The sequence below is a fragment of the Sycon ciliatum genome, chromosome 9 (genome assembly GCF_964019385.1).
Source record: "Sycon ciliatum chromosome 9, ocSycCili1.1, whole genome shotgun sequence".
Classification (NCBI taxonomy): Eukaryota; Metazoa; Porifera; class Calcarea; order Leucosolenida; family Sycettidae; genus Sycon; species Sycon ciliatum.
Genome location: NC_088651.1, coordinates 6,807,565 through 6,822,259, shown reverse-complemented (window position 1 = coordinate 6,822,259; position 14,695 = coordinate 6,807,565). Strand labels below are relative to the sequence as shown.

At 48.7% G+C, this 14,695-nt stretch overlaps 1 protein-coding gene across 1 annotated transcript in view; it reads right to left on the bottom strand.

The window, feature by feature from the left end:
• LOC135824579 (coiled-coil domain-containing protein 57-like) overlaps nucleotides 1-14,695 on the bottom strand; it is a 39,632-nt gene that overhangs the window by 4,937 nt on the left and 20,000 nt on the right. The window contains exons 6-9 of the mRNA XM_065337312.1: nucleotides 8,436-8,598; nucleotides 7,165-7,278; nucleotides 3,522-3,702; nucleotides 3,031-3,228 (exon numbers count right to left, since the gene is read on the bottom strand). Of these exons, the coding sequence (XP_065193384.1) occupies nucleotides 3,031-3,228; nucleotides 3,522-3,702; nucleotides 7,165-7,278; nucleotides 8,436-8,598 (656 nt within the window). The remainder of the gene's footprint in view (nucleotides 1-3,030; nucleotides 3,229-3,521; nucleotides 3,703-7,164; nucleotides 7,279-8,435; nucleotides 8,599-14,695) is intronic.

Below are 14,695 nucleotides of genomic sequence, written 5' to 3'. Positions count from 1 at the left end.
AATGCAGAGTGCTCAATGCAGAGTGCTCAATGCAGAGTGCTCAATGCAGAGTGCTCAATGCAGAGTGCTCAATGCAGAGTGCTCAATGCAGAGTGCTCAATGCAGAGTGCTCAATGCAGAGTGCTCAATGCAGAGTGCTCAATGCAGAGTGCTCAATGCAGAGTGCTCAATGCAGAGTGCTCAATGCAGAGTGCTCAATGCAGAGTGCTCAATGCAGAGTGCTCAATGCAGAGTGCTCAATGCAGAGTGCTCAATGCAGAGTGCTCAATGCAGAGTGCTCAATGCAGAGTGCTCAATGCAGAGTGCTCAATGCAGAGTGCTCAATGCAGAGTGCTCAATGCAGAGTGCTCAATGCAGAGTGCTCAATGCAGAGTGCTCAATGCAGAGTGCTCAATGCAGAGTGCTCAATGCAGAGTGCTCAATGCAGAGTGCTCAATGCAGAGTGCTCAATGCAGAGTGCTCAATGCAGAGTGCTCAATGCAGAGTGCTCAATGCAGAGTGCTCAATGCAGAGTGCTCAATGCAGAGTGCTCAATGCAGAGTGCTCAATGCAGAGTGCTCAATGCAGAGTGCTCAATGCAGAGTGCTCAATGCAGAGTGCTCAATGCAGAGTGCTCAATGCAGAGTGCTCAATGCAGAGTGCTCAATGCAGAGTGCTCAATGCAGAGTGCTCAATGCAGAGTGCTCAATGCAGAGTGCTCAATGCAGAGTGCTCAATGCAGAGTGCTCAATGCAGAGTGCTCAATGCAGAGTGCTCAATGCAGAGTGCTCAATGCAGAGTGCTCAATGCAGAAATGTGCAGAGCAGCGTCAGGCGAAATTACTGGTCAGTCGGCGACACGCATTTTTCACAAAAATTTGCGTTTCACTTGCTGGGAGAGTATGCGTGTACTCGAGTCTCATCCTGAGCACGTTTTTTTCTTCTTTTTTCAGCTCCAGTATAGCTGTATTTTTCATTGCAAAGCCGTCCTCGATTGTTGTGTTCGGTGTTCAAGTGACGAAGTGGACATTCAATCATGAAGGCAGAGGACATAGGAGCCTGATTGGAGTTTCTCGTGGCATAGGACGGCCACACAGAGACACTTTGGGATTTTCTGAATATAAAATACCGTACGCACGATGCTGAGATCAATTTGTGCGATATCAAATTGTTTGTGATCTACCACATCGAGCAGAACGGGATCCAAACACAAGCTTACCGACGGTTAGGCTGCCGACCTGACTGGACAAATGATCCCTGGCTTCACCAGATGCCAGAAGTCGGACACCATGTCCTTTGCCGCGATGTCCATCTCCAAAAAGAACTCCATCTTCGTCGTGAAAAGGCTTGAAATACTCAATATTCAACCGAGATTCGCGGGCTCACCCTTTCTCAGATCGAATCATTTTTTGTTGTAGCAGTTGCAGGGCAGATCCCCGCCACTACTTCAACAGGCGATGGCTCCAAAGCATGCCTGGAACAAGCCATATCGAGGTTGCAAGCCATCCCTCTCAGCAAAAAAATCGAAGAAATTCGAAATTTCAATGGTGGAAGATATACTATGAAGAGAATTTCAAAAAGTATGTTTCGCGGAGCGATCGCTCAACCTACGTCATTCAAACTTTGCAGGATGGTTCAGACGTACATGCTAGGCATGGAACCACAGGCGATAATGCCATAGCTGACACACAGAGTAACACACACAGCAGATTCGTGTGCACAGATACTAAATTAGTGGACGTCGTCATCTTCTTCCCGCTGATCTCGAATGTACTATGACGTGCTATTTCGCCTGACGAGTATACGCACACAACGGAACCGAAAGGCTGTCTAGCTGTAACTTGTCATGCATGTCAGCGATCATCACACAGCTGCATTTGATCATCACACGGCTGCATTTGATCATCACACAGCTGCATTTGATCATCACACAGCTGCATTTGATCATCACACAGCTGCATTTGATCATCACACAGCTGCATTTGATCATCACACCATGGCCAGCAATCGAGGACATCTGAGAGTTGTAATTTTTGTACTCCTCCGAGGTGTGATTTTTGGCGTGCTGGGCCAAGCACAAGGAAGCCATCTGCAAAAAAACTGCAGAAAATGGTTGTTGTTTGATCCTTTGGTGTAATCTTTGTTTCTAGTCGAAGCTAGTTGCTGTTTGGAGCAGAAACGCTGAAATTGACTATTTTCTGCATGTACTCATACATGTACTCATGTACTCAGGCATGCAGTCTCACTCGTATTTTAGCTCTTTTTCTGGAATGGATGCTGCTCTGCGCCCCTTGGTGAACCTTTCCTGGGCTCGTGGAGCAGCTGAAAAGGACCACTGGTATGTCTGGTTCCTGGTTTGAAAGTGGAGAGTCGACTTTTGTGCCTTGAAAAAGGGGTAGAGAGCGATAAAGGTACGTCTGTGGCTTATTTTTGAGTGCTCCTCGTACATTTTTGATCGTGATAGAAATTCTCAGACCAAAGTCAGACCAAAGTCAGCGCGATGATGGCCGTACAGTTTTCTTGTGGATTTTTTAGTTGTTTCATCTCGTATCTATGTCAGTATCGTGATGGTGAAGTGGAGAGGGTGATTTTCTTCCTCTAGGCTTCGTTCGGCCGACTTTGCTTCATCCTCGTTGAAAAGTGATCCTGAAAAAAAGGTCGATTCGCAAAATTATGTTGATTTTGAATGTACGTGGTGACATGCGATTGCTGGCTATGAGCTGCATTTGATCATCACACAGCTGCATTTGATCATCACACAGCTGCATTTGATCATCACACAGCTGCATTTGATCATCACACAGCTGCATTTGATCATCACACAGCTGCATTTGATCATCACACAGCTGCATTTGATCATCACACAGCTGCATTTGGCATTCACTAGAGGCTCTGTTCTACATGTATGTGTAGCTTGTTATAATTATGACAGATGCTATTTTCGTCAATGCCTGGTCATCACACAACTTGAGTATACCCAAGCCATGGAATTGCACACTAAGGACAACTAAGAGTCGCCGACTACACACACACACACCATGCTGCAGCTTACCAACTGTTTGTCGACTTTCATCGAGTTGTGCCCGGAGATGTGACATCTCCTCACTGCAATGCCGAACAGCGACGGCTTGAGATGACGACTCTGCCTTGGCTGATGTCACCGCCACCTGCGCTTCCTCTAGCGCTAGCTTTAGAGCGCGATTAGTACGCTTCACGTCTGATAACTCTTTCTCCAGTGCCACAGAGTAGTCTGCAATGTGCAGGATATACAGGTTGCAATAGCATGTCACGGTCACTGTCGTCCACTTGCACAAAAGCACGCATGCGTGCGCACACACACACGCGTACACACACACAAACACACCCACCCACACAAAAACACACAAGCACGCATGCGTGCGCACACACACGCGTACAGACACACAAACACACCCACCCACACAAAAGCACACACATGCATGCATGCACACCCACACTCACCCACATACCTCCCCCCCCCCCCACACACACACGCACGCAAGTGTGCAGCACTTTCACACGTACCTGACTTGTCAGAAAAGCTGTACTTCTGCGCCGTGTCAGCTGACTTGGCACCGAGCTGTTCCATCTCTTCACGCATTGCTCGGATCACAGTGCGGAGATTTTCATTCTGAATCTGCAAATCGGTTGCGAGCGCTGTGTCCTCTGCAAGGGCAACCAGCTCTGCCTCCCCTCCAGGATTTTCCTGGACAGCAGAGTAGAATGCAGCACGAGATTGCACTGGGTGGAACACTGGGTACAACAATGAGAAATTAGTAAAAATCCGCTTCTCTGGCTTGCTGGTGACTTAAAGGGGAAGTTCACCCTAAAATCAAAAACTTCGTCTTTACTGGAGACTTTAACGGCTGAATCCGGAACGCAAACTGTCAGTAGCTGCACGTCCACGGCAGAATGCGGCACACAAGCCTCCATTGAGCACCAAGAGAGATCAACACAAACACCACGCCGGGGAAGGCCCCTGTTTGGAACGCATGTGGCGCAGTCCCACCTGTTGACACCAACCAAGCCTGCTGTGTCGTTTACGTGCTCGAGTGCGGAGTCAGCTGTGAGCGTTGACCCTATGTCAGAGTCGGAGGCCGAATACTGCCCAAGATCGTGCAGTGAGGCATCAGAACAGCTCCAGAGTACGCAGCGGGAGAAAGACAGCATTCACATGGTGTACGAGTCTTCGCTGGACGAGTTGCTAAGGCACTGTCCAACATGTGGAGCTGTTGTCATAGACCGAAATGATCAGCTAACTGGCAGCATGCTGGTTGTGAAATTGTGCGAGAGGTTTGTAATCGAACTATGACTTTCTCTTGTATGACTCTGTCTTGTGTAGTTGACATTACTTCTTACCTCTTGTTGCCTGTCACGTGATTCATGTGCGTGATTCATCCTGTGGTTGCGGCTTTCTTGTACGCATGCATGTATGCTGTCATAATAGCAGCGTCATGTTTCATCTTTTGTGCAGCTGTTTGCGCTTGCTGTGGTACGCATGCATGCTCCAGTTCCTTTCTGATACATGCTGCTCTTGGCTCTTTTTTACAGTAGTTCTGGTGTGTTCCGATGGCGATGGTTTTGTGAACAAAGTTCTCTCTTGTTGTACTGTCGTGTGTATTAGCACAAACAATAACCTTCCAGTTAGTATAATTACTTCTCCAGACCTGTGTGGTGTTTTGGCCGTGGTATGCCTGAGACCGGTTGTGGGGGTAATTTTCTAACAGGTTGTAGACTCAGCGTTGTACAAGGCACTCCATTCCGTGGTGTTTGACACAAGACTCCTGAATGACTTGCCACAGCTGGCTGGATTTCAGCACACGGGAAATTTAGAGGTAATGTTCTGGTACCCACTGTGTAGATCAAATCCACACGTACATATGCTTGCAACACTGGCAGTACCTTTCACGAGTATTCTTTTGCTATAAACACACACACACACGCGCGTGCGCGCGCACGCGTGCACACACACACGTGCGCACACACATGTGCATGCACCTGCCTGACTACACAATAGTAGCAGTTAATGATTGCTTTGCCGTGTGTCCATTATGCAGGTGTTCCACAGTGTCATGACCAAGTATGTCCCGAAGCGCATCCACTTCAGCTGAGCGGGTATGGAAGCTCGGACACAGTTGGCTGCCCTGGACCATAATTTCAATGTTGGCCGCCATCAAGCCAAGACAAGCAGTGGAGAACTCCGCTACGAAAGCCAGTTTTCGCGCCACAAGGGTGACTACGTAGCAAAGCAGGTGTATGTGGAGAAGTCCTACGACGATGTCGGCCAGCCTATGAACAAAGTCCAGCAGGTGGCTTCCGGCAAAGAGTTTCCGCCTATACCCGTGTACAAGAGTGTCAGCATTTCGCGCCAGACGCCAAAGAAGAAGGCAGATGTGGTAGCCAAGTTGCAATCGAGATTGGCAAAGCTAAGCGACAAGAAAGATGATGTTTGACCGAACTGATCATTATGATGCTTGACCGAACTGATCATTATGTGACAGCTAGACTATGTGTATCAGGCAGAAACAACCCTTGCTGAACTCTGATTGGCTGAGGCCGGTCAACCAATCATTTCAGGTGTGAAGTTCAGAGCCAGCACAGGCTATAACAGTAATCATTCCAGGAGGGGATGGCGGTCGGGGTTTGGGATGGGATCAATAACTTCCGAAACATTCCGCGTTAACCGACTACCTGCCTGGGAGAGGGCTAGGGACAGGAAAAGGAATGACGACCAGGGATACAACTGTTACTCCCCTCTCCAACTTCCAGGAACTACCCCCCCCCCCCCTTCCCCTCCCACACACACACCCTCTCTCTTTCATATCATCCCGATCCGGTACAAAGTACTCCCCTCCCCTCTCCAACTTTCTGGAACCCCACCCCCTCCCTTTGGTATCCTCCCCATCTACTACAAAGTACTCCCCTCTCCAACTTCCCGGAACTACCACCCCCCCCCCCCACAAACCCCTTTCATAACCTCCCTATCCACTACTAGTACCCCCCCCCCTCCAACTTTAGGTACTTCCCTACCCTAGGTTCCCAGGGTCACAGGAGGAAGGCTAGTGTGGACAAGAGCAAGGTAAAACAGTGCAAGTGCTTTCACACTCCCCTCCCCCAACTTAGGTACTTCCCTACCCTAGGTTCCCAGGGTCACATGAGGAAGGCTAGTGTGGACAAGAGCAAGGTAAAACAGTGCAAGTGCTTTCACACTCCCCTCCCCCAACTTAGGTACTTCCCTACCCTAGGTTCCCAGGGTCACATGAGGAAGGCTAGTGTGGACAAGAGCAAGGTAAAACAGTGCAAGTGCTTTCACACTTCCCTCCCCCAACTTAGGTACTTCCCTACCCTAGGTTATCAGGGTCACAGGAGGAAGGCTAGTGTGGACAAGAGCAAAGTAAAACAGTGCAAGTGCTTTCACACTCCCCTCCCCCAACTTAGGTACTTCCCTACCCTAGGTTCCCAGGGTCACATGAGGAAGGCTAGTGTGGACAAGAGCAAGGTAAAACAGTGCAAGTGCTTTCACACTCCCCTCCCCCAACTTAGGTACTTCCCTACCCTAGGTTCCCAGGGTCACATGAGGAAGGCTAGTGTGGACAAGAGCAAGGTAAAACAGTGCAAGTGCTTTCACACTTCCCTCCCCCAACTTAGGTACTTCCCTACCCTAGGTTCCCAGGGTCACAGGAGGAAGGCTAGTGTGGACAAGAGCAAGGTAAAACAGTGCAAGTGCTTTCACACTCCCCTCCCCCAACTTAGGTACTTCCCTACCCTAGGTTCCCAGGGTCACATGAGGAAGGCTAGTGTGGACAAGAGCAAGGTAAAACAGTGCAAGGGCTTTCACACTTCCCTCCCCCAACTTAGGTACTTCCCTACCCTAGGTTCCCAGGGTCACAGGAGGAAGGCTAGTGTGGACAAGAGCAAGGTAAAACAGTGCAAGTGCTTTCACACTCCCCTCCCCCAACTTAGGTACTTCCCTACCCTAGGTTCCCAGGGTCACATGAGGAAGGCTAGTGTGGACAAGAGCAAGGTAAAACAGTGCAAGGGCTTTCACACTTCCCTCCCCCAACTTAGGTACTTCCCTACCCTAGGTTCCCAGGGTCACAGGAGGAAGGCTAGTGTGGACAAGAGCAAGGTAAAACAGTGCAAGCGCCAGTGCCGTCACCAATCTCACCAGTCCATTCTCCTCCAGCACACGTAACGCCTGTGCTCTGCTGGCCTGCAGCAGGCGTAGTACCCTGTCCCGCTGCGATAGCTCAGACAATCTCTGCTCAGCCAGTGCTGTGGCCTGTGAAGAGCAGTGCACACCGTAAGAACCAATACGCTGTTAGAAACAGAGAAATGGTGGTTTAACCAATACATTAGACACCCACATAGACACACACACACACACACACACACACACACACACACACACACACACACACACACACACACACACACACACACACACACACTCACATAGACACACACACACTCACATAGACACACACACACACACACACACACACATACACACACACATAGACACACACACACACACACACACACACACACACACACTCACATAGACACACACACACACTCACACACACACACACACACACACAAGCCGCGCCGGGCGCTGTGCAGCCCTAGACCTGCGAACACTGGTATGTGAACTGAGTGCAGAGCGCAATCTTGACTCACGCGATCGAATTTCAGAAGCACTGTAGTAACTAAATACTATAAAAGCAGAAATTTTCGGTATTCTCCAGGTTTGGTGGAGGGAAATTTTCGGTAAACCCGTTTTCCAGGTAGCAGTCTAGGACTAGTACCGACATTTTCGGCGTGTGTTATTTTAGGTAAGAATTGTCGGCACCGAAGTTACCGAAATGAAACACCACCGAACATTTCTGCTTTTACAGTACCTGGCCAGGATTGAAGGGCTGAGATGCAAAACCTGATAAACGCCAAATTTGAGAAAGTGAGATTTTCAGCTCCGTGTAATCAAAAAGGTCGAGAGGCACCACCAGGCAAAATTTCACATTCAAAACCCAACTAGAACTATATCAAAACTGGAACCCAAATTTGGATCTAGACACCAACCGCACGTAACATGAATCCTTTTCTGGCCATTATCCGAAAAGTGATGAAATGGATTTAGCGGGTTTTTGCATGTCAGCTCTTCGTATGCTGCCTGGGCATAGCAGCAGCAACAGCCAGTACGGTAATCGGACCATCATCAGCAGTGGACCGAGCCTGGTGATATGTTTGTCGGTGTATGCACGTGTTGCTCACAGCATTATACGCAGATCTCAGTTCAGACAACAGGGAATTAGGGGAAGCGGAAGCATCATGCTCGTCTTCCACCTTTCCACCTTTCCACCTTTCCACCTTTCCACCTTTCTGTCTCGGTCAGTGTCCCAACAAAGGAAACTACAAATAATCTGAACCATTGTCTACCTCATCACGGGCTTTCATCAGTGCCTCAACCAGTTCTTCCTGACGCTGATGCTGCTGATGCTGACAGGTCTCCAAGCGTTGCTGCCACTCCAAGTGCTCCTTGTCATGGGTCCGCTCCATTGACGACTGCCGTGCCAGCGACGCTTGGAGTTCGGCTTTGTACCTACGCAGAAGATGCAGGCAAACGGATGGCCAAAGGGCCAGACCGGCCCGCGGCATGGGGACAGCCCCAGCAAAGCGATTCAGAAAATACAACGGCCGATAGACAGGCAAACCACACAATGGGAGCAAAACTAGACTGTGGTCAATACTGATATTATAACGCTTAGAGGATTGGACTCGGATGAAGAGCCAAGGATACATTTATAGAAAAGAAAAAGGACCAAGGAACTACAATGTCCACTAACACCGCCGGTTACTAAACAAATCAGCTCATGCGATAACATTGCACGACACTGACCGACGGTACTGACGTTCTACAACTAACTGGTTAACAGCTCTAGCACCTCTTATGTGCCTTCCAAGTTGGAAGGCTGTTGGAGTGCGCATCCAAAATGTGCTAGAGCTGTTAGCCAGGGATTTGGAACCTGTAGTACACCGAACACAATGTCGTCCGCCAAGTTTCCCCTGCCAGACCCCTTCGACTTCAGTTCTCCCCAGTCGTGGCCGCAGTTGACCAAACGGTTCGAGCGCTTTTGGTCCCTCTCCAAGTTGGATCGGGATGATGAAACCCGTCAAATTAGCACTTTGTTGTATACCATGGGTGCCGAGGCCGACAACATCTTTGATGCTCTCCCGCTGACGGACGACACCAAGAAAAAGTACGACTCCGTCACGGCAGCTCTGGACCAATACTTCACACCGGCTGTGAACGTCATCCACCAGAGAACAATATTTGAGCAAACAACGCAGCATCCCGGAGAGTCCGTGGAGGAGTTCGTCCGCCGCCTCGCGCTGCAGCTAAATATTGTGCCTTTGACAAGCCCGACGAACGGATCAGGGACAGGTCCGTCGCGCATATGACGGACAGAGCCGTCTCGAAGCAGTTACAACTAAAAGACCACACATCTTCGACGCTTGCCGATGCTATTGCCTCTGCCCGGAAAACCGAGTCCGTCAACAAAGAGCTGGCACTACAAGCACCCATGAGCCTAGCCGCGGCTGCTCACACACCCAGACAACCACAAGACTGGCGTCCTCCCGCCAAACAAGGGCCATCCAAGCCGTCTCCGTCCAGCCAAGCACGGTACTCCAGAGATTCAACTGTCTGTAAGTGTCGTTGGTGTGGCTCGTCAACTGATCAAGAAAACAGAAGAAGCCTAGACTCTAAGCTAACTATAACTATGTCGACAAAATGAACATTATTCTCACTGATGCATCTAAGTTCGAACGGATTGGTCCAGCTGCACAATTTGACAGAACCATCAAAATAGAGAAAGAATTAGTCGATTATCTAAAGAAATCAAAGGCTGAGAATATCTTTAGTGAATTCAATCACATGAAACCAGTTGGTTCTCAGCAGCCTAGACTTTACGGCCTGGCAAAGATTCATAAGCCTGAATGTCCGGTCCGTCCCATTGTGTCCATGACGGCCTCGCCACAGTATGCTATCTCCAAATGGCTGTGTGGTATATTAAAGGTAGTTGAAGAGTACTATTGTAAGCACTGCGTGAAAGATATCTTTGATTTTGTGGAGAAGCTGCATGCTAGGTCCGTTCCGTCCTCTGCACACATTTGTTCGTTCGATGTAAGTCGTTTCACTAATGTGCCGATCACCGAGACTATTGATATATGTGCCAATGCTTTAGACCGTGACAAAGATTTAATTGAGCCATGGTTGCCTGAGGACGCATTTCGCGACGGCTGATGTTGTTGGTTACCACTGTTGTACATGTGGCTGCGCTTGTGTCTCTTCGTTGTACATGCGGTTGCACGTGTAGCTCTTTGTCGTACATGTGGCTGCTTTTGTGTCTCTTTGTTGTACATGCTGCTGAGTCGTGGTACATGCTGCTGCGCTGTTTTCGACTCCTGCGTACATGCGGCTGCACCGTCTTCTGTCCCCGTTGGTACACACTTGCTCGTCTTGTCCCCGTTGTACGCCTTCACTATAATATATTCTGTTGTCTCGTCTTGTCTCAGTGTCAGTCGTCAGTCGTTCGTTGTCAGTGTTGGTTCTTCTTTATGAGTTCCCCAGTCGCCTACTGAAATGAAGTAGAAGAAAAGTACTCTAACAATTTGCACAAGTCCTGTGTTGTGTGGCGTGGCGAGGAGCCTAGAGGCAGTTCGTTCACGGTTCCCAAACCCGTGACGACATTTGGCGCCCAACGTGGGGCTCGAACCCACGACCCTGAGATTAAGAGTCTCATGCTCTACCGACTGAGTACAACGAGTCTAGCTGCTCGTTGTAAGTTCGCCCTGTTGTGTTCGTTGTTCCTGTGTCGCTCTGACTAGTAGATCGACTACCCTGTACTGTACGGTTGTGTGTATGAAAATTTCAAACTTCTGTTCGTGTGCTACGCGTTCGAATCTGGAACTTGTTTTTGCTTGCTCGTCGTGAATTCAGCATGGGTAGCTTTGATCTCGTCTTGTGTTGTGCACTTGTGCTTGTCACGGAGACCGAGTTGCCGCCGGACTGCTCCGATATTGTGACTGTGTCGCGTGATTTGTTTGGATGTCCACCTGAACGTTCTCGAGGTGCTGCCTCGTTTGTAGTCGATCCATTGTTTTGTTTCGTGTTTCTACCGTTTCACTAGTGCTAGTAGTAGTACTAGTACTAGTTTCTCCATGTTCCGTGCAGAGCGTTGTCAGGCTCGGTCATGCACTGTGCACCCAGTCGGAAAGCTGGTGGCTTCCGGTTTGGTGGGAGGTGTGAACTTCATGTAGGATTCTCGTTTCGGATCCAGGTTGAATTTTTTTTGTGAGCGTATGGTTTTGTAATAATTGTGTTTCGGCATGTAGGTCTCTCTAGTTCGTTTGGGTGGGCGTCTGATCATGGTGAGCCACGGTCTGCCTGGTGGTCTGCAGGGATCCTGTGTTTTGTTGTATCGGTTTGCCTTGCGGGTGTTATGGTTTCCGCGTGTTGCTGGTTGGCCCTTGCGCGCCCCAGTCGGTCCCTGACAGTTTTTTCTTAGGTTTTTTGGTTTTGCGAAGCGGATGTAGTTCCGTGTTTTTCAGGTTCAATCCCTGTGGTTTTTTCAGGTTCAATCCCTGTGGGTTTTTTCAGGTTAGAGACCTGTGGGTTTTCAGGGTAGCGCCCTGTGGTTTTTCTTCATTATCTTTTGCGTATTGGTAACCGATTTGTTTGTGTGTCCTCAATGGTGTCCTCACTGATTAATTGCTCCTGTTTCAGTCGACGTGTTCTTCCTGGCTGTTCTTCCCTTCCTTCGTGTGCTTTTCTGATTTTCGGCGATGGCTGAGATGTTTGCGTCAGTCCGTGTTTCTTTCTGTGTGTGTCTTTCTGTCTCTGTGAGCTTTCGTAGCCCCATCGGCTGCGTGATGGTTTGCTGCGTGATGGTTTTCCGGACAACTCCTGTGATTCCAGATGCCTGGTCACCCGGTTCAGCTGCCGCGGTCTTCGCAGTGCCATCGGTTTGCCTTGGCTTCGTACCAGGGCAACGTGGTTACTTCCTGGCGGCCCACGCCTGAAAGTATGGCGGTTCCCTCTATGGGTGGGCCCGGTCTGTTTTCTTTTCACACATTTGTGCCTTGGCTTTTTGTCCGGAGTTACGTCTCTTACTGTTTTGGCCCTGCATGTTTTTTTCTATTCTCCTCTGTATTGTGTTCACATTTGATTTCTTTTTCTCCTGTCTTTCTTCTAATATTGTTTTGATTGCTTCCATCCACAGGAGTGGATGTCTTTTTTTTGATGGGGGATAGTGTTGTACATGTGGCTGCGCTTGTGTCTCTTCGTGTACATGCGGTTGCACGTGTAGCTCTTTGTCGTACATGTGGCTGCTTTTGTGTCTCTTTGTTGTACATGCTGCTGAGTCGTGGTACATGCTGCTGCGCTGTTTTCGACTCCTGCGTACATGCGGCTGCACCGTCTTCTGTCCCCGTTGGTACACACTTGCTCGTCTTGTCCCCGTTGTACGCCTTCACTATAATATATTCTGTTGTCTCGTCTTGTCTCAGTGTCAGTCGTCAGTCGTTCGTTGTCAGTGTTGGTTCTTCTTTATGAGTTCCCCAGTCGCCTACTGAAATGAAGTAGAAGAAAAGTACTCTAACAATTTGCACAAGTCCTGTGTTGTGTGGCGTGGCGAGGAGCCTAGAGGCAGTTCGTTCACGGTTCCCAAACCCGTGATGACACCACGGGTGTCGAGTTCTCATTCAACAACATTATGTACAAGCAGACGGACGTTGCCGCTATAGGTTCCCCGCTCGGTCCTGTACTGACAAATATTTTCGTTGGCTTTTGTGAAGCCAAAGTTGATGCATCGATGTGGCCAGATCTCTATGTTTTTTTGTTGATGACTCGTACATATTTCAACACCAAGCACAGGGATGAATTTAGTGTCAAATTTTTGCATAGCAGTTTCTGCTATACGAAATCACAATTGTGTAGCAGTCAGTTTGATTTTGATTAGCATTATTCTTTGAAGGTTGGGTGTTTACCACATTGTCCTTCTTGATAGTGATGCCTGAAAGCCCATTTGCAAAAAACCCGACTGAAGCCTCCATGTGCACGCAGATTGAGAGTACCTGCACCACATACACTGCATGCATGTAACTTGACAGCGCAGGCTAGGCATGGACAGCTTGTATGTATCGCAATTTCCTGCTAGTCACGGTGACTTTTGAGTAGCAGTAGATCGATTTTGCATCGCAAACTGCGATGCGATACAGGATAAATTCATCCCTGAAGCATGATAGTGAAGTCTTTCTCGACATGTTTAGTCTCCATCCTTCCATACGGTTCACTTGTGAACATGAGCAGTCCAATAAATTCTTGACACACTTGTCGAGAAGACTGACTGCGGAACTGTGACTTCTGGTTATCGAAAACCCACGTTCACTGGACAGTATATCGCATTCGACTCGTATTGCTCCTCGCAGTACCAAGTAAACTTAGTCCTGAACCTCGCCGACCGAGCAAAGCGCATTTGCTCCCCTAGTAAACTTGCGGATGAGCTTGAATTTCTCCGCTCGGTGTTTACTAAGAATGGCTACCCGGACCGTATTTTGGTCAAGTATTTGTCAACAACTCCAACACCTAAAGAAGTAATGATCGGACCTACTCGATGTCAGGTATTTTTATGTTTACCATGGAAAGGAAATGAGTCTAATTTTAGATTTTCTTCTCCGGTAGAATTTACCGGCTTGTTTCTCCTTCCTCACGCAGAAACAACAAGAGTTCAGCCATAAGCAACCGCCCTCAGCCAATCAGAAGTCAGCAAGTGTTTTCTTCTTGCCTTGCGGATGGCTGAACTCTTGTTGTTTCTGCGTGAGGAAGTCGGAGAAACAAGCCGGTAAATTCCACCGGAGAAGAAAATCTAAAATTCTATCAATTTGCGCCGTGAAGTCCGTTTAGTTGTAATACAAACCTACTATGCAGTGTACTTCACACCCGTCTACACAACAATGTGTGCGTTCACGGTGCTGAAGAACATTCTACCAACCCACCACTTCAGTCATCTTGTATACAACTTTGAATGACGGCGTTGTGCTACCCGGAATGTTGGTAGAACAGTTCGGCACCTGAGCGCACGGATTAAAGAGGAAGTTAAGCCTAAACTCAAATGTTCACCAGTTGTAGTCTTCGGGGTGCCGGGTCGAATGGTCTTGGTCAAAGGAAGCTGAGTCGCTCCCTTCCTCCTTTATTCCAAATCGAACTCGCGCACTTCCACCGAAACTGGATGACTGCGCCCTACTAGATGGGGATTTGTATGCAAAATGTCACTAAAAGCGCCATTTCGTTCTTATAAAAGCGCGGATGACCGCGATTGGCCCATATGTTGTAGTCTTTTGGACGCTGAGTCGACTGGTTTTGGTCCAAAAAGGCTGCGATGTACCGTATTTCCCCGATTATAGGTCGCACTCGATTATAAGTCGCATCCCCCTTTTCCAGGTTTGAGCAATATTGTTTTGATATAATTATTGACTTCAGTAGTAAGTCATGCTCGATTGTAAGTCGCACCCCCATTTTCACCCTTGATGTTTAGTGTAAAAAGGTGCGACCTATAATCGGGGATATTCGGTAGCGTTCGGCCCTTATTCCCAATCGAACATGGCGGAACAAGCGGTCACGTGCCCCTGCGTACACC